The following is a 23,704-nucleotide window of genomic DNA, read 5'->3' on the forward strand; positions in this document are numbered from 1 at the left end:
ATTATACTCGGCTCTGTTATTGTAATTACTAAGCAGCTTTGGCAGCAGACGCAGCACAGAACAATACTGTTGACATTAGCTTGGTACGGAGGGTCAGCCAGCCCCGGCAGATTGTGAGTAGTGCTTGATTTTTGCTCCAACCTTACGATACAGCTTCCTTTGTTTCAAGTTCCTGGTAGCTTGTATTAATAATAATAATAATAATCTTTATTTTTATATAGCGCTAACATATTCCGCAGCGCTTTACATACATTATCGTATTAATGATGTGATACGATGTTTCTTGGGGTTAACGCCGGTCAGATCGGAATTTCCAGGTTTTGAGTTGTTTTCGGTTACATATTATTGTGTTACATTCATTTATTTATTTTCATTGTTTATCTGTGTAGATTGTAACTGTAAATGAAGTAAGGTTTAGCCATTGTTCACTCAACCTACGAGTGTATATTTAGAGCGCGCGTCCTTACTCTGGGTCTGTCAGAGGGAATGTTAACGTACGAAGTGTTATCACAAAGCTCCGTTGTGTCACGGTGTTGCCCCGTGTCTCTTTCCACGGATAGATGTACGCCACCCACTTGCTTCCAATTGGCCGCAGAACAGCTCAATTTAGCTATAAAAGCAGGTGACGGAGGCTGCTGAGCTCACTCACTGCTCAGGGCTAGATAGCACTGATTTCCTTGCTGGCTCCTGTGATAGCTCATCTTACAGAGGACTTTTTATTGGTGATGTGAACAGGATTTCACCATTGCAACAGGTAAATATTGTCTTGTTAGATTTTTCTTTTATGTCTGCATTGTGATTGGTTTGTTTTAAATTAAAAGAGTTAAACATCTGCCGTATCTGTAACTTTATTGCACCATATTGTAAATCCTGTTTTCTTACACAGATTTAGCAAATTCTCACCTTTTTATTCTTTTTTTTACAGGACAATTATAAAACATACAACAACACTTATGTGGCTTTTGGAGAAGATAATGGCACCAGAAATGCAGGGACATATGCCTGATCCCACACCAAGGGGTTCCTATCCTGACAAGAACCAGCGTCCTATACCTTGTCCAAATGTATTAACTCCAGACAGAATCCCTGAGTTCTGCATCCCCCCTCTTCTTTCATCACAGAGGGGCATGAGAATGAAATCTCTTTATAGGTCTGTTCCTGACATCTTTGGAGCAACTTTTGTAACTGAAGATTTTAACATGCCGGAGACACATATTATCCAGGTGGACAGTGCAGAAGAAGCCATGGAAGAAGAAAGTACAAATGCAGACCCTCAGGCACAAGCAGCCCTTTCCTTGCCACATCTTCCCAAAGCTCAAACTTCCTATGGATTCTGTACCTTACTGGAAAGCCCAAATACCAGAAGGAAAGAATCTCTCTTCCACAATGACCCTGCCACCCTTCCGATTTTGCTGCCTAAATCACGCTCAAACTCATCTGCATGGCAGCGGGCATCATCTTGCAGTAGTTTCGCAACATTAAAACTGAGGTCACTGAGCCGCTCTGGCACCTTGGACTGCGAAACCTCATCTTCCACAGACTCTTCGCCTTTTAGTTCTCCTTCGCTTCACAGATCTCCACCTCGGTATAACTCTTTGCTGAAAGCTCTAAGCCAAGACAAGCTCTTCTCTAAAACTCTGAGAAGGAAGGGGAAGTCAGGGATGTCTAGAAATAATTCACTCTCAGCTGATGAGTTCAGTTCCACCGATAGTAGTCCCAACATAATTCGCAGAGTTTCTGATGGAATGATGGATTCTGTCTTTCCAATGGACCTTTTTTATTCTAGAGGCAGATTTATGACAGAAAATGCTGTATTGCTAGAAAATGGAGGTTCCCTTCGATTATCTACAGAGTACTGCCCTGAAGCACAGAGGCTTCGTGTTCGACTCATAAGTGTTGAAGGACTTTACCACCCAGATACTGACCCGAAAACCATCAATTGTTTTGTGACGCTTTCCATCACTCCAGGAAAACAACAGAAGCAGCGAAGTACTGTAATCAGAAGGAGTAGAAACCCCATCTTCAATGAGGACTTTTTCTTTGAGAATGTGTTTCAAACACAGCTACATAGCCGCAGTCTTAAAATAAAGGTCATCAACAAAATGTGCAGCATGAAGAGAGACTGTATTCTCGGCCAAAGTGAACTTCCTTTGCTTAGCATTCTTTCCCCATGAGAAAAGGGTTTCAAGATGTTTGCAATGCACTTTAAAATACTCAGAAGGAGAACAAATATTGATTACGCCTGACTTTGAGAAAACTTCATTTTGTCCAACATTGACTTATTATGTTCTATAAGATAGCTCTAACCGAAAATTTCCAATTAAAGTACTTAAGCATATGAAAACTGCAGGTTTATCAATGTCCATCCATTTTTTATTAAAAAGTGGTGAGTTGGCATAGATGCAATCATATTTGATGGAAGACTAGGACTGAAAAACTCTGTGTTTGCTTTCCTCGACCCAGATCTGCCAGTTCTTCTCTTTGCAACTAGACATCGAAAATAATTGGCACAAACAACCCATGATCTACAGATAGCAGCTAAATTATGTCTTTCTGTTCTCTAACGCAGCATTGTAAATGTACAGGACATTTAGGCTTATACCCCTATATGTATCTCTGCTAAATTCAATGCTGCATTTGAAGTTATCGGTATCGGGGGGTTTTTGTATTGGCAACATCTCTGTAAACCTTATCTCTTCTTGTAATAGATACAACCTTTCTGAGAAATATTCCTAATACAGAGCAGCACCAGCAGCTCTCTATGAAGGGAAATAATTGCTTTAGTAACAAAAGTATGTTTTATATGTATTTATTATTTTATATTTTATTTTTTGTATAATTTTCTTTTAAAAATTATTTTTATATACATTTTACTTAGTATATGTCTACTCTGAATGTATTTCTGAGTTTGTTTATTGCAGATAGGATACTTATGTATTATAAAGTTTATTTTTTTATGGTTTAATTAATAAATTATTTATTTTGAGAAATATGTGTTGTTCAATTGGGCTAAATTAGCACTTTTTTCATTTTGTTATTTAAAAAAGTAAATATAAATATATACATATATATAAAATCTATCTATCTATCTATCTATCTATCTATCTATCTATCTATCTATCTATCTATTCGGTCTTATAACCTGGTTTGATCCAACAGAAAAGCTATTAACAACAGCATTAAACATGAAACAGTGTTCCAATAATTGCAACCATTATAAATCAACATTAGCGTATGTATACGTGTGCTTGCGTGCATGAGTGTGCAGTATGAGTTGTAAGCAGGTAGTAAATATTGATAATGGTATGATAGTATGATATTTCCCTAATAATACACTACAGTTGATTTTCTTTCCACATTGATCATTCTAAAACATGAGAAGAAAGCATGGACATACTAACTAAAATGCTCATCACCTTTACTCTGCTGGGCCATAAAATCAGGACAAATGCACAGATCACGAGCGCCCATGAGGTTGTAAATAAGGATGCCAGGAGTTAACTCCTTGACGACCGCCAATACGCCTTTTAACGGCAGTCATTAAGGGCAGGGCCGGCGTCAGCACCCGGGCAAGTGCCGGGGCCCTGAGGAGGCGGGGGCCCACTCGCCGTCGGGCACCCCGCCGCGCTATGGGACCCGTGAGCAGAGGAGAGCGGTGTCAGCTCCCCCCCCCCGCTTGCTCAGGGCCCTGGCAGCCGGCACAATACTTACCTCTCCCCGTGCCTCCGCAGCAGATCCTGTCTCTTCCGCGGTTGCTGCACAGTGATGTCTCAGGTCAGAGGGCGCATTGACGTCTTTACACCGCGCTCTCTCCTGAGCCATCACAGTGCAGAGTGGGAAGATACCGGCGCCAGTGAGGAGTCTGGAGCAGCGGCGGCAGGTGAGAAGTGAGGTGAGTATTTGATTTTTTTTTTTATTGTATGGAGGCATGGGGCATTATATGGGGGCAAGTATCCTGTATGGAGCATTATATGGGGGCAAGTATCCTGTATGGAGTGTTATATGGGGGCCAGTATCCTGTATGGAGCATTTTATGGGGTGCAGTATTCTGTATGGAGCGATTCGCCGGTTTCTGTGCTATTGTAGAATTTACAATAGATATCACTCATGTAATGTAAGAAGTGAAATCTTTGGCATTGTACTATATATATGTTTCTCTGCGGTATCTGTGCATCATGAATTGTGGTATGTGTTAAAGGGGTCCACTGAGACTCTTTCGCCCAGGGCCCACAAAAACCTGGAGCCGGCCCTGGTTAAGGGTACTTATTCCTCAGCGCCACTTTTTAACGGGGCTGAGGAATAATAGTGAAGCGATGTGACAGCTGACACTCTGTGGTAGTGGCCCCGGCCGGTTTTGATGCCGATTGTGGCCGATTAACCCCTAAATACCGCTGTCAATCGCGACAGCGGTATTTAAGTTGTAAGGGGGTCACAAGACCCCCTTAGCAACCATTGGACCCCCACGATGAGAATCACGGGTCTCGATGGTTACCATGGTACCCTGAGGTCATGTGATGGCCTCAGTATGGTCGCCTGTGAGATCCAGCTATAAGCTGAGTCTCAAAAGCTAAGTCAGTGACTCACTGACAGCCTCATGCACTGCAGTACACGAGTACTGCAGTGTATGAGACCAGTAATCAAAATAAAAATTATACATGTCCCACAGTGGGACTTAGTGAAAAAGTAAAAAAAATGAAATAAAATATGTAAAACAGTAAAAAAAACACAAAAAAGCGCACACAAATCACTAAAATCCATTTCGCTACACAAAACGCAGCGTTTGTGATAAAGCAAAAATAAACAAAAAAAGTGTGCATAATTAGTATTGCCAAGTCCGGAACGACCCGCTCTATAAAACTGCCATGTTATTTATTCTGTATGACGAACGCCGTAAAAAAAAATAAAATAAAAAACACGCCAAAAATGCACAAGTATGGGTGACCTCAGATCTTTGCACGCCTAAAAAGATGGATACCAACGGGGCTGACACCAAACGGACTCCAAAGTGTCTCCATATGTCTTACTATGGTGAGTGGTTCTGTTGGGGGTTTTGTCTGATTCACATTTTTATGGGATTTACACGGAGACCCCGATGTAAGTCCTCAGCGTAGAACACAAGAAGGTGATCCAACCTTATACTGAAAGCGATCAAAAAATGTTATGTATCTCAAAATGTTACCAATAAAATCCCTAATTTATCCCACACAAAACCAGCCCCCACTCAGATCTGTCATCTGTCACTGAAATTATAGGGGGTTCCCACGTAACTGGTAGAACAAAGACTTTGGAAAAGCGACAGCTCCCGCCTCCTCAAATAAAATCCAGTGAATTTTGCACTCCCAAATCCAAATGTCACCCTCCTGAGCCTCACAGTGCCTAGACCACAATAAGTGGCCACATGTTTGGCATTATTGTAGTGGGAAGAGAGCACTTAACAATTTACAGGGTGCGTATTGTAAGAAGCACAAGCTGGGCACAATGTATGGGAGCGCTACAATATATGGGGGCTCTACACTTTATGGGGGCACAATGTATGGGCACTAAAATGGCATATTTGAAATTCTACAGAAAAAAAGCACGGCATGAATGTTACAAAATAGTCACTGCAGTCGTAGATTAATTCTTTGAGAAGTGTAATTTCTACAATGGGGTCACTTTTGTTTTTTTTCTGCTGCTTTGGCACCTTCGGGGCTCCACAAATGTCACCCACAAACTATTCTAGCAACATCTGTGCTCCAAAAGCCAAACAGTGCTCCTTGTTTCTCAGACCTGATGTGTGGCCTAACAGTAATTTCTGATGACATATAGAGCATCACCGCATTCGGGAGAAATTGGGCAATAAATTATGGGGTCCAGTTTCACCTATTAACCTTTGTGTACCTGACAAATTTGTAGCAAATAAAAAAATTACATTTATACCACAAAAATTACATATTTCCACGTCTCAATGTTATAAAATTCTGTGAGGCACCTATGGAATTAAAATACTCACTAAACCCCTAGATAAATTCCTTAGGCAGTGAAGTTTCCAATATGGGGTCAACTGGGGGAGGGGTTCTGCTGTTCTGGCACCTCAGGGGCTCGGCTAATGGAGCTCAGGGCCACCATCATGGCATTACTGCCCTTACTGCTGTATGGGGCCCAGTGACCAGAAGCAATAAGGGGGGGCTCCGCCAGCCCAGCTTCTGCTTACAGGGCACTTAGAGACAGCAGCTTGGCGCATGATACACCCGGCAGACGGAAATGAGCACTGTACCTTTAATCCGCAGCCAGGTGCATCATGGTCCTGGTCATGTGACACGCTGCGCGCTCATCTTCAATCAGGAGCAGAGCATCAATGTGCCACAAACAGTACAGACCAAAAGTTTGGACACACCTTCTCATTTAAAGATTTTTCTGTATTTTTATGACTTTGAAAATTATACATTCACACTGAAGGCATCAAAACTATGAATTAACACATGTGGAATTATATACTTAACAAAAAAGTGTGAAACAACTGAAAATATGTCTTATATTCTAGGTTCTTCAATGTAGCCACCTTTTGCTTTGATGACTGCTTTGCACACTCTTGGCATTCTCTTGATGAGCTTCAAGAGGTAGTCACCGGAAATGGTTTTCACTTCACAGGTGTGCCCTGTCAGGTTTAATAAGTGGGATTTCTTGCCTTATAAATGGGGTTGGGACCATCAGTTGTGTTGTGCAGAAGTCTGTTGTGCAGATGTGGCTCGTTGTTGCAGGGGAGGAGGAGGGCGGCGTGACCGTCTCCCAGCTCTGGGAGACGGTCACGCCGCCCTCCTCCTCCCCTGCAACAACGAGCTACATCTGGGACTCCTGCACCACAGCCAGAAGCAGAAGCTAACAGGAACAAGTCCTCCACACTATATGAATAGCAATACAGGGAAAAGGCCACACCGCTCCTCTCTACTACATGAAACAGCCACAACAGGGACCCCAGCACTGTATCAAGACGTAGAGACTTCACGTCATACCAGTAAGAAAGTCTCCTATAGGTTGTGAACCAAGAGACATTAAAGCACCATTTAAAGATTTCTATTCTATCTCTTATGGCATATACTTTCATCTGAACCCACTTAAGTAGTGCGACTCAATGAACAAGGCCTGGATAAGGCCGAAACGTCTTCTGTCGCCAATCACTGTCGCAATCACGCTTAATCGGTTTGATGTTATGCCAATGTTAATAAATGAACACTGCATTAGAACTCATGAGTGTGCGATGATATAATTTAATATACGTAGAGGGGACACTGATGGCGTGGAGGCTGCGGAGGGGACACTGATAGAGTGGAGGCTGCTGAGGGGACACTGATGAGGGAGGGGAGGCTGCTGAGTGGACGCTGATGAGGGAGGGGAGGCTGCTGAGGGGATGCTGATGAGGGAGTGGAGGCTGCTGAGGGAATGCTGATGAAGGAGTGGAGGCTGCTGAGGGGATTCTGATGAAGGAGTGGAGGCTGCTGAGGGGACGCTGATGAGAGAGGGGAGGCTGCTAAGGGGACGCTGATGAGGGAGGGGAGGCTGCTGAGGGGACGCTGATGAGGGAGGGGAGGCTGCTGAGGGGACGCTGATGAGGGAGGGGAGGCTGCTGAGGGGACGCTGATGAGGGAGGGGAGGCTGCTGAGGGGATGCTGATGAGGGAGGGGAGGCAGGTAGAAACGACTAGTTGCTAAATGGGGTGGCCCCCTTTACTCTTGACTACTTGATAATTTTTTTATATTATCACTTTGAGTTATCATGTTTTGAGGTGTATTTGTATTTATATTCTAGAATTTATAGGTTTTTAATGAATACCAATAAAAATATTTTTAATAGTGTATAAGTGAATATACAGTATATGCAATAATATACCCTGTTTACATTCATTAATTCTGTGATCGCAGGCTGAGGCTGCGGTGGTGGGCAAGCTGAGACGGTGGTGGCGGTGGGCAAGGTGAAGAGGCCATTAGATTCTTCTTGACTGGGTGGTGGGCACAACGGTGCCACTGGCTATGTGAGTAGCTAACTTAAGTCCATGTATTAATTTGTCCACCATTTCAGTTTGTGATTGTATGATGCAGTCATTCCCTCTCCTTCCCACTTCCAACCCCAAACCAAAATTTATAAGCTAGTGGATGATCCGGAGCGATGGTGCAAAACCAAATGCCGAATTACAACATCAGACGGCCGTGCTCAGGATTCTCCAGGAGCTTATACATTTTGGAGGGAATAATAGATGGAATCTGCATTCAGAAATACAGATGAGAGGATGATAGGAGTTATACTTCACCCAAGACTACGATGTAAGACACAGATGAAGTTATTCTTCCCTTATCTGGACATTTGGACTGACGCCCAGAAATTAGATTGTAACTTGTTTTTAGCTGTCTCAGCAACCTTCTACTGCTATCACTTTTCTGTTTATGAAACTTTCTTATCAACATTCCACTGTTATGAATCATCACTTCACTGCTTGTGAAACAAAGGCATTTTACTGCGCATGTCTGACAAAAAAAACTAAGATTATTAGTATAAATAAAGGGACAGCACCTATAGAGGCAGACGCGCTCAGGGGCTTCCCAGTACTTGATTATACACTACGTGTCTGTGTATTTCTTGTTACGGGGATACCCCGACTCCAACAAGGACCCTCCATGGCTGAATGATCCTAACAATTCCTGGCGCCCGAAACAGGGACCCGAGGTCTGCGTATTCCTTCAAGTTCATCGACCGGCACGAGTAACCGCTGAGATTGGGACATCGGAACAGCAGATGACAAACCTGGCCAGGTAAGAGACACTGTTAGTTCTCTTACATCTGCTCTGCGATAGTCCGTAAATTTCATGCATATCTTGTGTTGGGATTGAGGAACTAGTAGAGAAGGATACCTATAGCTCGGGTCATTCATGTATATACTGTAGGATCTGCCGAAGGAGAGGTCAGAGAAGGTTATGAAACGGATGGTATGAAAGAGATGTGGATGTCGGGAATAGCCTCATAAGCCGCACTAAGGTAGATGACATAAGTATTACGGAGATTGCCTAACTGAGTCATAAGGTTGTGTCCTTTCGGGGAAACCTTCGCTCACGCTTAACTCCCGAACCTTTGTCCTCCTTTTTGACGGATAAGAGATTGACAGAATGAGCCCATGGAAGTAATGATAATACTCCAGGGACACGATATATAATGGAGACTGTATGGTTCATTTTATGTATTGTTGGTCTTGCCCTTGTTGCCATATATATATGTGTTAGAATTACTCTACACTTCAGACAAAACGGTCCAGAGAAACCGTTTCAGATACTGGCTCCTTAGGACAGAATAGGTAACGAGGAAAGGTAAAATATAGAATATATTTTATCTAACCCAAAAAGCCTCCTAAGGTAGGAATAGTCAGGAAAAATGGGCAACAATGGCTCCTTAGGACAGAATAGGTAACGAGGAAAGGTAAAATATAGAATATATTTTATCTAACCCAAAAAGCCTCCTAAGGTAAGAATAGTCAGGAAAAATGGGCAACAAACAGACTAAGACCACAAATGATGAACAAGATGTCTATACAATCGTGAAAGAAAGGTGTGGTGTAGAAGCAACTAAGAATTTAGGGAAAGTTTGCAAAACTTTTCAGGTAGCAAGGCATGACAGGTTTAACAGGAAACTATGGGAGGACATTGGATTAGAGAATGCAGGAAAAAAGCCAGGGATATAGAAGATGGTACCTATGTCCCAAGAGAATCACAAGAAAAGACAGTACAGGCTTCTGCTCCTGCAGCAAGCGAGTGACTAGACGTGATGCAAACCACTTTGACTGGAAGGCGCCCAATAATTCAGGTAAAAGTAGCAGGAAAACAATGCCCTTTTCTAATAGATACCGGAGCAACTTCCTCTGTCCTCAATGAAGACGCCTTACCAAATGCTGATTGTTTATCAGATGATGTAACCTATACCGAAGGGTATGATGGAGGAATCAGGCCACTCCCATATAGTATTCCCCTTGAAACAAAGATAGGATCTAAAATATTTTTATCTAAATTTCTTTTTGTCAAAGGGGCACCTACTTGTCTTCTAGGTACAGACCTATTAAAGCAGACAGAAATGAATATCCAATTTTTGGAGGATGGTAGAGTCCAAATTTTGGTGCCTGATGACCAAGAGTCTCTAGAAAACATTGTAAAAGTCCAAGCCTTAGAGGATGAGAAAGATCCTGCCCCTACCCAAATTATTTTAGATCTTTCTGAGGTACCAGAAAAATTATGGGCACAACATGACACCGATGTAGGACTAATGCCAATAGCTCCAGTAAAAGTCACTCCTGTTCCAGGTGTGACACTACCCCAATTGAGACAGTATCCTATTAGTGCCCAACAAGAACACGCCATAGGAGAACAGATAAAAGATTATCTAAAAACTGGAGTACTGATAGAAGTAAAGTCACCAGCCAATACACCGTTGTACCCCGTAAAAAAGAAATCTACTGAGGGGTCAGCTGCTAGATACCGGATGGTACATGATTTAAGAGAGATAAATAAAATTTTGGAACCTATTACTCCTGTTGTGCCAAATCCACACACGTTGCTATCACAGATCCCAGCAACAGCACGAGTATTTTCTGTCATAGACTTATCAAATGCATTTTTTTGAGTACCATTACACCCAGACTGTTACAAACTGTTTGCATTTACATTTAAGAATAGACAATTAGCATGGACAAGATTACCACAGGGTATGATACATTCACCTACCTTGTACTCAGAAGCTATGAGATCAGTTCTTCAAAATTTCAAACCTACGGATGAGGTTGTAATTCTTCAATATGTTGATGACCTATTATTATGTGCCCCTGCTCAAGAGTCCGCAAACAGCAACACAATAAGATTGTTAATATTTCTAGCAGACATGGGCTGTAAAGTTAACAAGAAAAAAGTACAACTTTGTATGACTACGGTAGTATTTCTAGGACACTGCATTTCACAAGGTATTCGGCACCTCACCGCCGACAGACTAAAAATCATTAGAGATCTTGTTCCTCCCAAGAACTACAAAACATTAAGAGCATTTTTGGGAATAGTATCACACTGCAGACAATGGGTTATACATGCTAGTCAGCTTATGCAACCTCTATATGATTGTTTAAAAATCGAGCCTTTTCAGTTAACTGAATCAGCGCTCATAGCCTTTCAAGACCTCAAGAAAGGTCTCATGTCAGCCCCGGCCTTGGGAATCCCAGACTACGCCAAACCATTCCAATTAATGGCTGCGGAAATGTCTAATCATGCTACAGGAGTACTAACACAGAAACATGAAAATAAACAAAGACCTGTCGCATACTATTCTGCTCAATTAGATAATGTTACCAAAGCTGCACCATCATGTGTCAGAGTAGTAGCAGCTGTCTCTCTTTTGGTAGAAAAAGCCTCAGAAATAGTACTAGACCATGCCCTAATAGTACAAACTACACATGATGTACATGGCATACTGAATCAGGTATTGCCAAAACACATTTCAATGGCTAGACATCTTAGATTACAATGCTCCTTACTAATGCCACCAAACCTCACTTTTCGCCGCATATTGTCTCTAAATTTAGCCACTCTGTTACCACTAGAGACAAAGGGGGGAGTGGAAGGAGGTCAGGAAGACGAAGATGAAAATTTTTTACAATACCACGAACAAGACAATATAATACATGATTGCTTACAGTGTATAGAACAAGAAACACAAGGGCTACCTAATGTACAGGACACCCCTCTTGACAATCCAGACCTACATATGTATATAGATGGTAGTAGGTATGCAGATGAAACTGGTAACTTTCACACAGGTTATGCCATTGTATCAGATCATGATGTTATTGAAGCTGAGCCAATGCAGGCCAGCTGTTCAGCCCAGGAAGCTGAACTATTAGCTCTAATACGAGCATTACAGTTAGCAAAAGAAAAAACCGCTAATATTTTTACTGATTCTAGATATGCATATGGTATTGTACATGATTTTGGATGTATATGGAGAGCTAGAGGTTACATGACAGCTTCAGGTCAACCAGTAAAACATGGACAAATGATTAGACAAATCCTAGAATCAGCTGCCTCAACCAAACAAGTAGCAGTAATAAAAGTACCTGCACATGTAAGACTCGACACCGAGATAGCTAGGGGTAATGACCGAGCCGACAAGGCTGCTAAGCGAGCTGCAGTAAAACCTCTGACAACTGACCACACTATTAGTGCAGTATCAGAATTTGACTTAATTACACGGCTCAAAGAAGCCCACCAGCAGGTGAGTAGAGAAGAAAAAGAAGAGTGGCAGAAACAGGGGGCAGAAGAAAAAGAAGGACTATGGAGAAAAGGAGATGAGCTTTGTCTCCCCCGAGCGTGGTACCCTGTTGTGGTCAGTGAAGCCCACGGACCTACACATGTGTCTGCAAACGGTATGATACAGAGGGTCAGACAGAAGTGGTTAGCCCCAGGGTTCGGCCAGGTAGCTCGAGCAAAATGTGGTTCTTGTGAAATCTGTTTAGCCCACAATCCAGGACAGACTGTTAAGACCCCCCAGAAGCACCATGTAAGACCACTATATCCGTTCCAGAGACTTCAGATCGATTACATCCAGATGCCTAAGCATGGACACTATGAGTATGTACTGGTATGTGTGGACATGTTTTCGGGGTGGCCAGAGGCTTATCCAGTTCATACAGCCACGGCTAAAGCCACTGCAGTAAAAATAGCACATGAACTGGTACCCCGTTATGGTATCCCAGAAGTGATCGAGTCAGATAGAGGTACACATTTTACTGGAGAGATCTTTCAGAATGTAATGAAAATGTTGTGTATAAAAAGTGAACTACACACCCCTTACCACCCACAGAGTTCTGGTAAGGTTGAGAGAATGAATGGAACACTTAAGTTAAAAATACAGAAAGCCATGGCAGAAACACAGAAACCATGGACTGAGTGTCTCCCAATAGCATTGTATTCAGTCAGAAACACCCCCCAGGGAAAGAGCAAACTCACCCCCCATGAAATATTGTTTGGTAGAGTTGCCAATACAGGATTGTATTTCCCACAGACTTTAATGTTAGAAACTGAAAGCTTAACTGCTTATGTACAAAATTTATGTAAGCATGTGTCTAAAATACACTCTTTAGTGTTCTCTTCCATTCCAGATCCTGATTCCATTGAGGGAACGCACAAGCTGCAACCAGGAGACGAAGTTTACGTAAAAAGACATAACAGAAGAACGCTAGAACCCAGATTTGAGGGTCCATATCAGGTGTTATTGACAACTCCAACTGCAGTAAAATTGGAAGGAAAATCAGCATGGGTACATGCAAGCCATTGCAAAAAGAAATAGTGGTGATTGTACTTGTGTTAGCTATAACGATAGATCAGGGAGACCTGTGGGATAAACTAAGTTCCCCAAAACCTGCAGATAATAAATTTATAAAACATCATGAGACATTGGTAAACGGGCTGCTCGATGGCGGACAGAAAATAGCAGACTGTTGGATTTGTACGCATTCTCCAATATCAGCCACGAGCATACCCTTCCTGGCCGTACCCATGACCCCTGAGGAAGTGTTTACATGGACTAATTGCTCAGACAAATTAGCAAATAACCAAACCGTTAATTCTAGATTATGGAACACCACTGTTGCCATCCCAGTTGTGGGGTGGGTGGGATTTCCCTGGTGGCAAGGTAATATGACCGGAAAAATAAACAACTTGCAATATTTAGCGTTTAAAGGAGGTGTATGGGTTCCTAGAAATAAGACGGGACTAACAGACTTAGGGTTAATTCCTACAGAAAATATACAACTCAGTTTTAGTAGCACAGTATCTTCTTCTCAACCTTTTAAACCTGATATAGTAGAAAAATACATACACAATAATGGTTGGAAATATTCACAATTATTCCCCGATGGAAACAATGATACATGTTCAAAGATACCAGGTAATATATTATGTAATGAGTCAAGTGCATATGACCCAGGTACACCGACTTGTGAAAATCCAGATGCAGGATACTGTAGTCCATTAGGTCAAAAACCCCCTTGGTGTATACTTCAGAATGTATCTAAATTTTTAGATTTGGTACATAGGTTGGTGCTCCAACACTCTGCAATATGGGATCTGCCTGAAGGAACCTTCTGGATTTGTGGAAATGGAGCATACAAATGGCTCCCAGTAGGAATAAAAGGTGCATGTACTCTAGGACGCTTAACACCGGCCACATTTATAGTTCAGAATCAGCAGGTAGATATGCAAGCAGTACCTAAACACACACTATACAAAAGAGCAGCCGACAACTCGCCTAGACCTTCAGGTAGGCCACATGTGGTCCAAATGGGAATTCCTAATAAAATATTCAGCACTTTCTTTGTGTATCCAATGTTGATGCAGATGTGAGATAAATTAGTTCAGGCCACCGACTATCTAGATGATCAGATATGGGATATTATGGATATACTTAATACTAGTATAGCTGTCCAAAATCAACTTATAATTGTTACTAATCAACATACTGTAGTGTTAGACTACCTAACTGCGGCCCAGGGAGGAATGTGTCAAATTATTGGTCCAACCTGTTGTCATTACATAGATCCAAACAGTACAATGAGTATGAGGTTCAAGCTGGCAGATATACAACGATTACGGGATGAATATGACAGACACAATGACCAAAATAAAGATAGCTGGTGGTCAGACACCTTCTCCTTTCTCAACCCAAAGAACTGGTTTAAGGGTATTGGAGGTTGGGTGGCTGGAATTCTGCAAGGTATATTACAGATTGTGCTAATTATAGTAGTCATATATGTAGTGTTTAAAATAGGATTAAAAATTATTTTAATATGCATAAATAAGCTTTGTAACACGGACTCAAGAATATGAAAGAAAAGAACTCCCGGACCAGGTCTTCTACCAAAAGTCCATAAGGAAGAATCAAAGGGGGGACTGAGAGGATGATAGGAGTTATACTTCACCCAAGACTACGATGTAAGACACAGATGAAGTTATTCTTCCCTTATCTGGACATTTGGACTGACGCCCAGAAATTAGATTGTAACTTGTTTTTAGCTGTCTCAGCAACCTTCTACTGCTATCACTTTTCTGTTTATGAAACTTTCTTATCAACATTCCACTGTTATGAATCATCACTTCACTGCTTGTGAAACAAAGGCATTTTACTGCGCATGTCTGACAAAAAAAACTAAGATTATTAGTATAAATAAAGGGACAGCACCTATAGAGGCAGACGCGCTCAGGGGCTTCCCAGTACTTGATTATACACTACGTGTCTGTGTATTTCTTGTTATGGGGATACCCCGACTCCAACAAGGACCCTCCATGGCTGAATGATCCTAACACAGATTATAAAAAAAAAATTATCACAGTCTGGTTACAATTAGTTTAAAAAAAATGTATGTGACACAGTATTGGATATTTTAAGAAATATTTAATAGGTTAGAGTAGATCAGGGCTCGGTCAGAAGAGTCTTCTTGTCCTGGTGGCGGCTTAAAAAATCTTTTTGCCAAAACGAAAGCTGCTGACTATATATATGTGATCTGCTGTTCGATGGGAACTATTAATGTGTGATTGGTGAGGACGTGGTGCAGAAGTGGAGTTTTTCCAAGAGTGATCGGTGGGACTGTGGAAGGTTGGAGGGGTGGAGACGGAGGTGGGGTGGAGCCTGGGCGGAGTCTCATGGGAGCCCTGAAATTTTGACAGTATGGGGCCCAGCAATTCCTAGTGGCAGCCCTGATGGAGCCCACTATCTATTAAAATGAAATCTGCATTTTAAAAGCCAAGTAGCGCTCCTTCCCATCCAACCCCTCCTGTATGCTCAAACAGTAGTGTACAAACACATATGGGGTATCACTGTGCTTGGTAAAAATTGCATAACAAATTATGAGGTTCATTTTCTCCTATTACCCCTTGTGTAAATTATAAATGTTATGCTAAAACAGTATTTTAGTGGAAAAAATGTAATTTTTTGTTCTCACATCTAGAAGTTATTACGTTTCGTGAGTCACCTGAAGGTTAAAAATGCTTAGTACACCCCCAGATAAATTCCTTGAGGGGTGTAGTTTATAAAATGGGGTCACTTTTGGGGGTGTTTCCACTGTTTAGGCACATCAAGGGCTCTCCAAACGCGACATGATGCCCGCAGATCATTCCATCAAAGTCTGCGTTCCAAAACGTCACTCCTTCCTTTCTGAGCTCTGCCGTGCACTCACACAGTAGTTTTCCTCCACATATGGGGTATCGACGTACTCAGGAGAAATTGCACAACAAATTTTGGAGTCCATTTTCTCCTGTCACCCTTGTGAAAATAAAAAAATTGGGGCTAAAATAAATTTTTGTGAAAAAAATTTGATTTTTTTTATTTGCACAACTCTACATTATAAACTTCTGTGAAGAAGCTGGGGGTTCAAGTTGCTCTCCTAACATATAGATACATTCCTTTAGGGGTCTAGTTTCCAAAATGGGGTCACAACTGCTTAGGCACATCAGGGTGTCTGAAATGCGACATGGCGTCTGCTCTCGATTCCAGCCATTTTTGCATTCAAAAAGTCAAACGATGCTCCGTCCCTTTCGAACCCTGTCGTGTGTCCAAACAGTAGTTTTACCCCAAATATGGGGTATCAGCGTACTCAGAGGAAATTGCACAACAAATTTTGGGGTCCATTTTCTCCTGTTACCCTTGTGAAAATAAAAAAATTGGAGCTAAAGTAAAATTTTTGTGAAAAAAAGTTAAATGTTCATTTTTTTCCTTTCACATTGCATTAGTTCCTGTGAAGCATCTGAATGATTAATAAACTTCTTGAATGTGGTTTTGAGGACTTTGATGGGTGTATTTTTTAGAATGGTGGCACTTTTGGGTATTTTCTGTCATATAGACCCCCCAAAGTCACTTAAAATGGGATGTGGTCCCTAAAAAAATGGTTTTGTGAATTTTGTTGGAAAAATTAGAAATCTCTAGTCAACTTTTAACCCAACTAACTCCCCCCCCCAAAAAAAATAATGTTTAAAATATGATGCAGCTGTAAAGTAGGCATGTGGGAAATATTATTTATGAACTATTTTGCGTGACATAACTCTCTGGTTTAAGGGCATAAGAATTAAACTTTTGAAAATTGCAAAATTTTTGCCAAATTTCCGATAAATATAGAACAAATTTTTAGCACTATAATGAAGTATAATATGTCATGAAAAAAAACAATCTAAGAATCAGTGGGATCCGTTGAAGCGTTCCAGAGTTATTACCTCATAAAGTGACATTGGTCAAATTTCAAAAATTTGGCCTGGTCATTAAGGTCAAAATTGGCTTGGTCACTAAGGGGTTAAACATGACAGTAGCTCAAAATCAGTGTTTTACCTTTTCTAATTGAAAACCTATCAGGTCTTGCAATCCTCAGAAACTGCCCACGTAGCAATTAGAACATTGATCCAGCTTCCCAATACTGAACCTCACTCCTAAAATAATATTTGTTATTATGGAAAAAAAGTTTTAATGCATGCCCGGCACAGGGTAATTAACTTGACTAGACCAGGAGGGGTGGGGGTGGTGTCGCTTTACCAAGTATAATTTAACTTTACATGCAAGATCCAACATGGCAGATTTTCCTAAGTAAAAAATTTCTGTTACTGTGCTTTCTTTTTTAATTTACTATTGAAAATTTCTATGGCAAATTAATTGCTGATCAAGAGTATTTAGCGCATGAAAGAATTAACATCACACAGCTTATTTCAATAAAACAATGTTGAAAACTTAAAACTAGCAATAGCATCTCGACCATAGGCGGATTATAATGAGGGCAATCCGGGCGACCGCCCGGGGCCCCGAGCCTGCAGGGGGCCCGCGGCTCCGGGCGGGGTGTCTAATGCCGGATTGCCCTCATTATATGTGCGGGCCGCCGCGGCACATAGCGGTAGCAGTGGCGGGAGGGGGGGGCCCGGACCGCTCCCCTAGTAGCGGCCGCCGCTACTTCTTCATCGGCCGGGCCAGCACTGCAGCAGTTAACTTCCCTGTGCTGGCCCGGCTGCGTCACTGCAAGGAGACACGGCCGTGTGCGTGGCTGTGTCTCCTAGCTGTAACGTCACGCAGTGCGCCCCGGCCTGCAGTGCTGCGCCAGAAAAGAGACAGAGCAGGCAGGAGGAATGGAGCCGGGGGATGGTGAGTGTGTGTGTGGGCAGATGTGTGTGTGGGCAGGTGTGTATATGTGTGTGGGCAGGTGTGTGTGTTTGTGGGCAGGTGTGTGTGTGAGTGTGTGTATATATGTGTGTGTGGGCAGGTGTGTGTGTGGGCAGGTGTGTGTGTGGGCAGGTGTGTGTGTGTGTGGGCAGGTGTGTGTGTGGGCAGGTGTGTGTGTGTGGGCAGGTGTGTGTGTGGGCAGGTGTGTGTGTGTGTGGGCAGGTGTGTGTGTGTGTGGGCAGGTGTGTGTGTTTGTGGGCAGGTGTGTGTGTGTGTGTATATCTGTGTGTGTGTATGTGTGTGTGTGTGTGTGTGGGCAGGTATGTGTGTGTGTGGGCAGGTGTGTGTGGGCAGGTGTGTGTGTGTGTGGGTGGGCAGGTGTGTGTGTGTGTGGGCAGGTGTGTGTGTGTATGTGGGCAGGTGTGTGTGTGTGTGGGCAGGTGTGTGTGTGTGTGGGCAGGTGTGTGTGTGGGGGGGCAGGTGTGTGTGTGTGTGTGGGCAGGTGTGTGTGTGTGGGCAGGTGTGTGTGTGGGGGGGCAGGTGTGTGTGTGTGTGTGGGCAGGTGTGTGTGTGTGTGGGCAGGTGTGTGTGTGGGCAGGTGTGTGTGTGTGTGTGGGCAGGTGTGTGTGTGTGTGTGGGCAGGTGTGTGTGTGTGGGCAGGTGTGTGTGTGTGGGCAGGTGTGTGTGTTTGTGGGCAGGTGTGTGTGTGTGTATATCTGTGTGTGTGTATGTGTGTGTGTGTGTGTGTGGGCAGGTGTGTGTGGGCAGGTGTGTGTGTGTGTGTGGGCAGGTGTGTGTGGGCAGGTGTGTGTGGGGGCAGGTGTGTGTGTGTGTGGGCAGGTGTGTGTGTGTGTGTATGTGGGCAGGTGTGTGTGTGTGTGGGCAGGTGTGTGTGTGTGTATGTGGGCAGGTGTGTGTGTGTGTGGGCAGGTGTGTGTGTGTGGGCAGGTGTGTGTGTGTGTGGGCAGGTGTGTGTGTGTGTGTGGGCAGGTGTGTGTGTGGGCAGGTGTGTGTGTGTGGGCAGGTGTGTGTGTGTGTGTGGGCAGGTGTGTGTGTGTGTGTGTGGGCAGGTGTGTGTGTGTGTGGGCAGGTGTGTGTGTGGGCAGGTGTGTGTGTGTGTGTGGGCAGGTGTGTGTGTGTGGGCAGGTGTGTGTGTGTGGGCAGGTGTGTGTGTGTGTGTGTGTGTGGGCAGGTGTGTGTGTGTGTGTGTGGGCAGGTTAGAAAGTCTTGCCCTGTTGAACACTACACCTGACTTGAGGCCACCACCTCTTGGTTGTCCAATGTTCTTGCTTCTCTAGGGCTCTTCTCAGATATTCATTATACCAGCTCCCCAGAATACCAAAGCTAGGGTGGATAACCGCGAGCCCTGGTGGTGGTCATAACTGCGGCCACCCAGGGGCAATACTCCATAACAACAATCCCCTGAGGTGGTGTAGGATGTAAGGGCCTATTCACACTACATTCAGCGCTGCATTCAAGTCTTTACACAAGGCTTACAACTGAATCCCTGAAATTCAGGATTGTGCGGTCTGAAATGAGACATCTGAAAGCAGAGCAAATGGAACCTAAAGATTCAGACTTTAGCCTCGGTTTGCCTTTGTTCAAATCAATGGCTATGTCAAGGCACATCTGAATGCCATTTTTCAGGGATTTAGATAGAAGCCTGGAAAGAGGAGATGAGTGCATTGCAAAATTCAGTGTGAATAGGCCCTTATATCTGGAGTCTTGATATCGATGCCACATGCATTTTCCTTGTTTTTAACTTAAAAAAAAATACACACACACACAAATTATACACACACACTATACACACACACACTATACATACACACACACACTATACATACTATACACACACACACACTATACATACACACACACACACACTATACATACACACACACACACTATACATACACACACACACTATACATACACACACACACACTATACATACACACACACACACTATACATACACACACATTATACATACACACACTATACATACACACACACTATACATACGCACACACTATACATACGCACACACTATACACACACTACACACTATACACACACACACACACACACTATACATACACACACACACTATACATACACACACAGATGTGTGTGTGGGCAGGTGTGTGTGTGTGTGATGTCTGTCTGTTTGTGTGTGTGTGTGTGTGGGCAGATGTCATTGTGTGATGTCTGTTTGTATGTATTTTTGTGTTTCAAATGTGTTTATGCGTGTCTGTATATGTTTGTGTGTGTGCATGACTGCATGCGGCCTCCTGCTGAGTATAGTTGGCGCCGTGCGGCCTCCTGATGTCTCTGGCGTGGGGCGCCGTGCGGCCTCCCGCTGTGTATAGATGGCTACATGCGACCCCCCGCTGTGTATAGATGGCTACGTGCGGCCCCCCGCTGTGTATAGACGGCGCCGTGTGGCCCCCCGCTGTGTATAGATGGCTACGTGCGCCCCCCGCTGTGTATAGATGGCTACGTGCGGCCCCCCCGCTGAGTATAGATGTCGCTGTGCGGCCTCCTGCTGTGTATAGATGGCTACGTGCGGCCTCCCGCTGAGTATAGATGGCGCTGTGCGGCCTCCTGCTGTCTCTGGGGGGAGCGCCGTGCGGCATCTATACTCAGCAGGAGGCCGCACGTAGCCATCTATACATGTATACTCAGCAGGAGGCCCCACGTAGCCATCTATACGGTGCCATCTATACACAGAGGGAGGCCGCACGGCGCCATCTGTACACAGCGGGAGTCTCAGTGCTTTGCAAGAGCAGTCAATAAATTCTGCTTGACTAATTCTGAGCACCATAAAGTCTGGTTCGCTTCTAACCTGCTGTCTTCATTTTCAGCTTGCTGAATTCTAACTCATTTACTGTCATTCGAGACGATGCCTTTGCTGGTCTCTTTCACCTTGAATACCTGTAAGTGCTCCACTTAATGTCATATTTTTGATTCTGTTCTTCTTCATCTTTTGGCATGTGCAATTGTATGAGCAAGTATTCATATGAATTTATGACCTTCTTAAACCTTCGAGGACCTTAAATTTTATTCAATCAAATTTTTTTCCAGTTTAAAACTATGGGACATATATGTGCCTTGGTCCTAAAAGGGTTTTTAAAGGGGCTGCAAGCATAAATACGAAAAAAATAATTCAATTAGTGCTTTTTGTGTTCATTTAATTTTTATTTGAAGTCCATTTTTTTTATATACCTTAAAATTAAGCCCTACCCCATGGAATGAAGCCCTACCTACATGACATCTGAGAGCTACATGGATCCCGCTTGTGAGGTGCCTGTCCGTCACTACTATTCAGTTTTAGGGTCCACTCACTAAGCCATATATTCTCTCATGCAAGAGAATAGGGCCAATTATGCTAATGACACTCGGCTCAAACTCTGTCAGAGCTTCAACTGAGTGTGATCCGATTCTCTTGCAGCACAGATATGGAGAAGATGGAGAACTTAATTTCTCCATCTTCTCCATAGTCTCTGTGAGTGTTCATCGGACTGCACTTGGATGACATCCGAGTGCAGTCCAATGGTTTACGTGCACCCATAGACTTGTATGGGTGCACATGGTCCGAATATCGAATGAGATTATTTTCTCATGCCAATAATCGCAGATCTGCACTGTCCCATAGTATAACATAGGGCCGAGTCCTATCCGATAAAACATCACATAGCATTCGGCCGTGTTATACGACAGTGTGAGCGAGCCCTTAGAGTCAAGGAATATTTACATGCAGATGATGATATTACTCTCCAAGTGTATATTTTTTTAGGCGAGTTCATAGTAAATGCTTTGCCTTTTTGACATGTGATCAACTAAAGAACAAGAAAGATTTAGGACCTCCCCTATAGAGAAACGGAAAATAGTTTGGAGGACTTGCATGTCCTTTTTTATTTATTATGAGAAAATCATAAAAGATCCCGTTTTTTAACCATGCTGTGACTTTCTGCTGAGGGAGAGGGAGAGAGCTGCCCTATTCAGAGTCTGTAATAAGACCTGCTGACAAAAGTGTTGAAGATACAGTCTAATGTGAATTAACAATGAAAAAAAGTTAATTTCACAAATAGCTTGTATTTTTTTTAATACAAACTTTTTTGTGTTTACAGCTCCTTTAAAGGGAATCTGTCATCAGGTTTTTGCCACCTAATCTGAGAGCAGCATAATGTAGGGTTAGAGGCACTGATTCCAGTAATGTGTCACTTACTGGGCTGCTTAGTGTTGTTTTGATAAAATCATTGATTTGTCAGAAGGTAATTATCACTAGATGATTAGTAAGTTCTGTAGGACCCCACCCCCATCACTGATCAGTAGATTTGTGTACACTGAACATGGGCAGAAAGCTGCCAATCAGTGGTGTGGGTGGGGCTATACAGAGCGCAGCATTCAGAGAGCTGCTAGATCTGCAGCAGATAAAACGGTGATTTTCTCAAAATGACAACAAGCAGCTGAAAAAGTGTCACATCGCTGGAATCAGGGTATCTGGCCCTATATTGTGCTGCTCTCAGATGAGGCAGCACAATTAATATTGTGCCAAATTAATTTCCCGTGAACTATCACATGATCTATCACAGGGGATCATGTGACATGTCACGTGATAAATCAGGTGTGTGTGTGTGTGTGTGTGTGTGGGGGGGGGCGCCTTCTAAACTGCCCGGGGCCTTTGCTACTCTTAATCCACCCCTGATCTCGACAGTGAGAACAGAATCTTTTCAAAGTTATTGTGACTTACTAATTAATATCTTAAATAACTGTGTAAATCGTTCAGTATATGGTTCAGTAGAAAGTGTATGTATGAGTAGCTAGTACTTAATCTGTCTAAATGATTCTGTTTGCATGGCGGTCTATTCAATGACAAACCGGAGTGCCGAGAGCCCACCAGTTAGGCCTCATTCGCACATCTGTTTTTTACGGACGTGTTCTTTGTTTTTCACGGATAGACTGCATACCCATTATAGTTTATGGTGCTATTCACATGCCTGTGGTTTTTTTACGGATTGTGTCCAGGAAAAAATCATTTCCATTTTTGTTCCGAGTTACAGGTCAAACTACCCATAAAAGTCTATGGGTCGGTTGATAATGTGTGCTGTCAGTGACATTTCGCAATGTGCAAACTCAGTGCTGCCCATTTTTTAACAATGTAATGGTTAGGAAAAGCTTTGCAATATTATTTTTTGACAATAAACAAGAAACAGTGACAAGAAAATCACTGTTAGAACACTGATGATAAAAACTGAAACAATGACCAAACACTGATGGAAATCTGATCAAAAATTCTGCTGAAAATCAGACCTTTTTTGTGTACCAGAAAAATGAATGAAGCGTACAACTGATTCTGGGGGCTCACTCTACAGCTACATGAAAATATCACTGGATCCTCTTCCAGAAGTTCAAGGCAGACACATTCCTGAGACAGAGTAACAGCAAAAATAATACAGGAGTGGGAAGAGAGTAGATAATCACTTTTTCAGAGTACAGGGCATCACCTCAGA

General features: G+C 43.0%; 1 protein-coding gene across 1 annotated transcript; it reads left to right on the plus strand.

Annotated features, from left to right (window-relative positions):
- Positions 1–615: 615 nt before the first annotated feature.
- LOC141165136 (C2 calcium-dependent domain-containing protein 4C-like) lies at positions 616–2,990 on the plus strand. Its single transcript, XM_073650778.1, has 2 exons — positions 616–754; positions 926–2,990. The coding sequence occupies exon 2, from the start codon at positions 954–956 to the stop codon at positions 2,172–2,174; it is 1,221 nt and encodes a 406-aa protein (XP_073506879.1). The 5' UTR covers positions 616–754; positions 926–953; the 3' UTR covers positions 2,175–2,990.
- The last annotated feature ends 20,714 nt before the right edge of the window (positions 2,991–23,704 follow it).

Source organism: Phyllobates terribilis, unplaced genomic scaffold (assembly GCF_046119375.1).
Source record: "Phyllobates terribilis strain yellow unplaced genomic scaffold, ASM4611937v1 Scaffold_11__3_contigs__length_659146591, whole genome shotgun sequence".
NCBI lineage: Eukaryota > Metazoa > Chordata > Amphibia > Anura > Dendrobatidae > Phyllobates > Phyllobates terribilis.

Coding starts and splice junctions, on each gene's coding strand:
- LOC141165136 (XM_073650778.1), top strand. CDS start 954: ATGTGGCTTTTGGAGAAGATAATGGCACCAGAAATGCAGGGACATATG.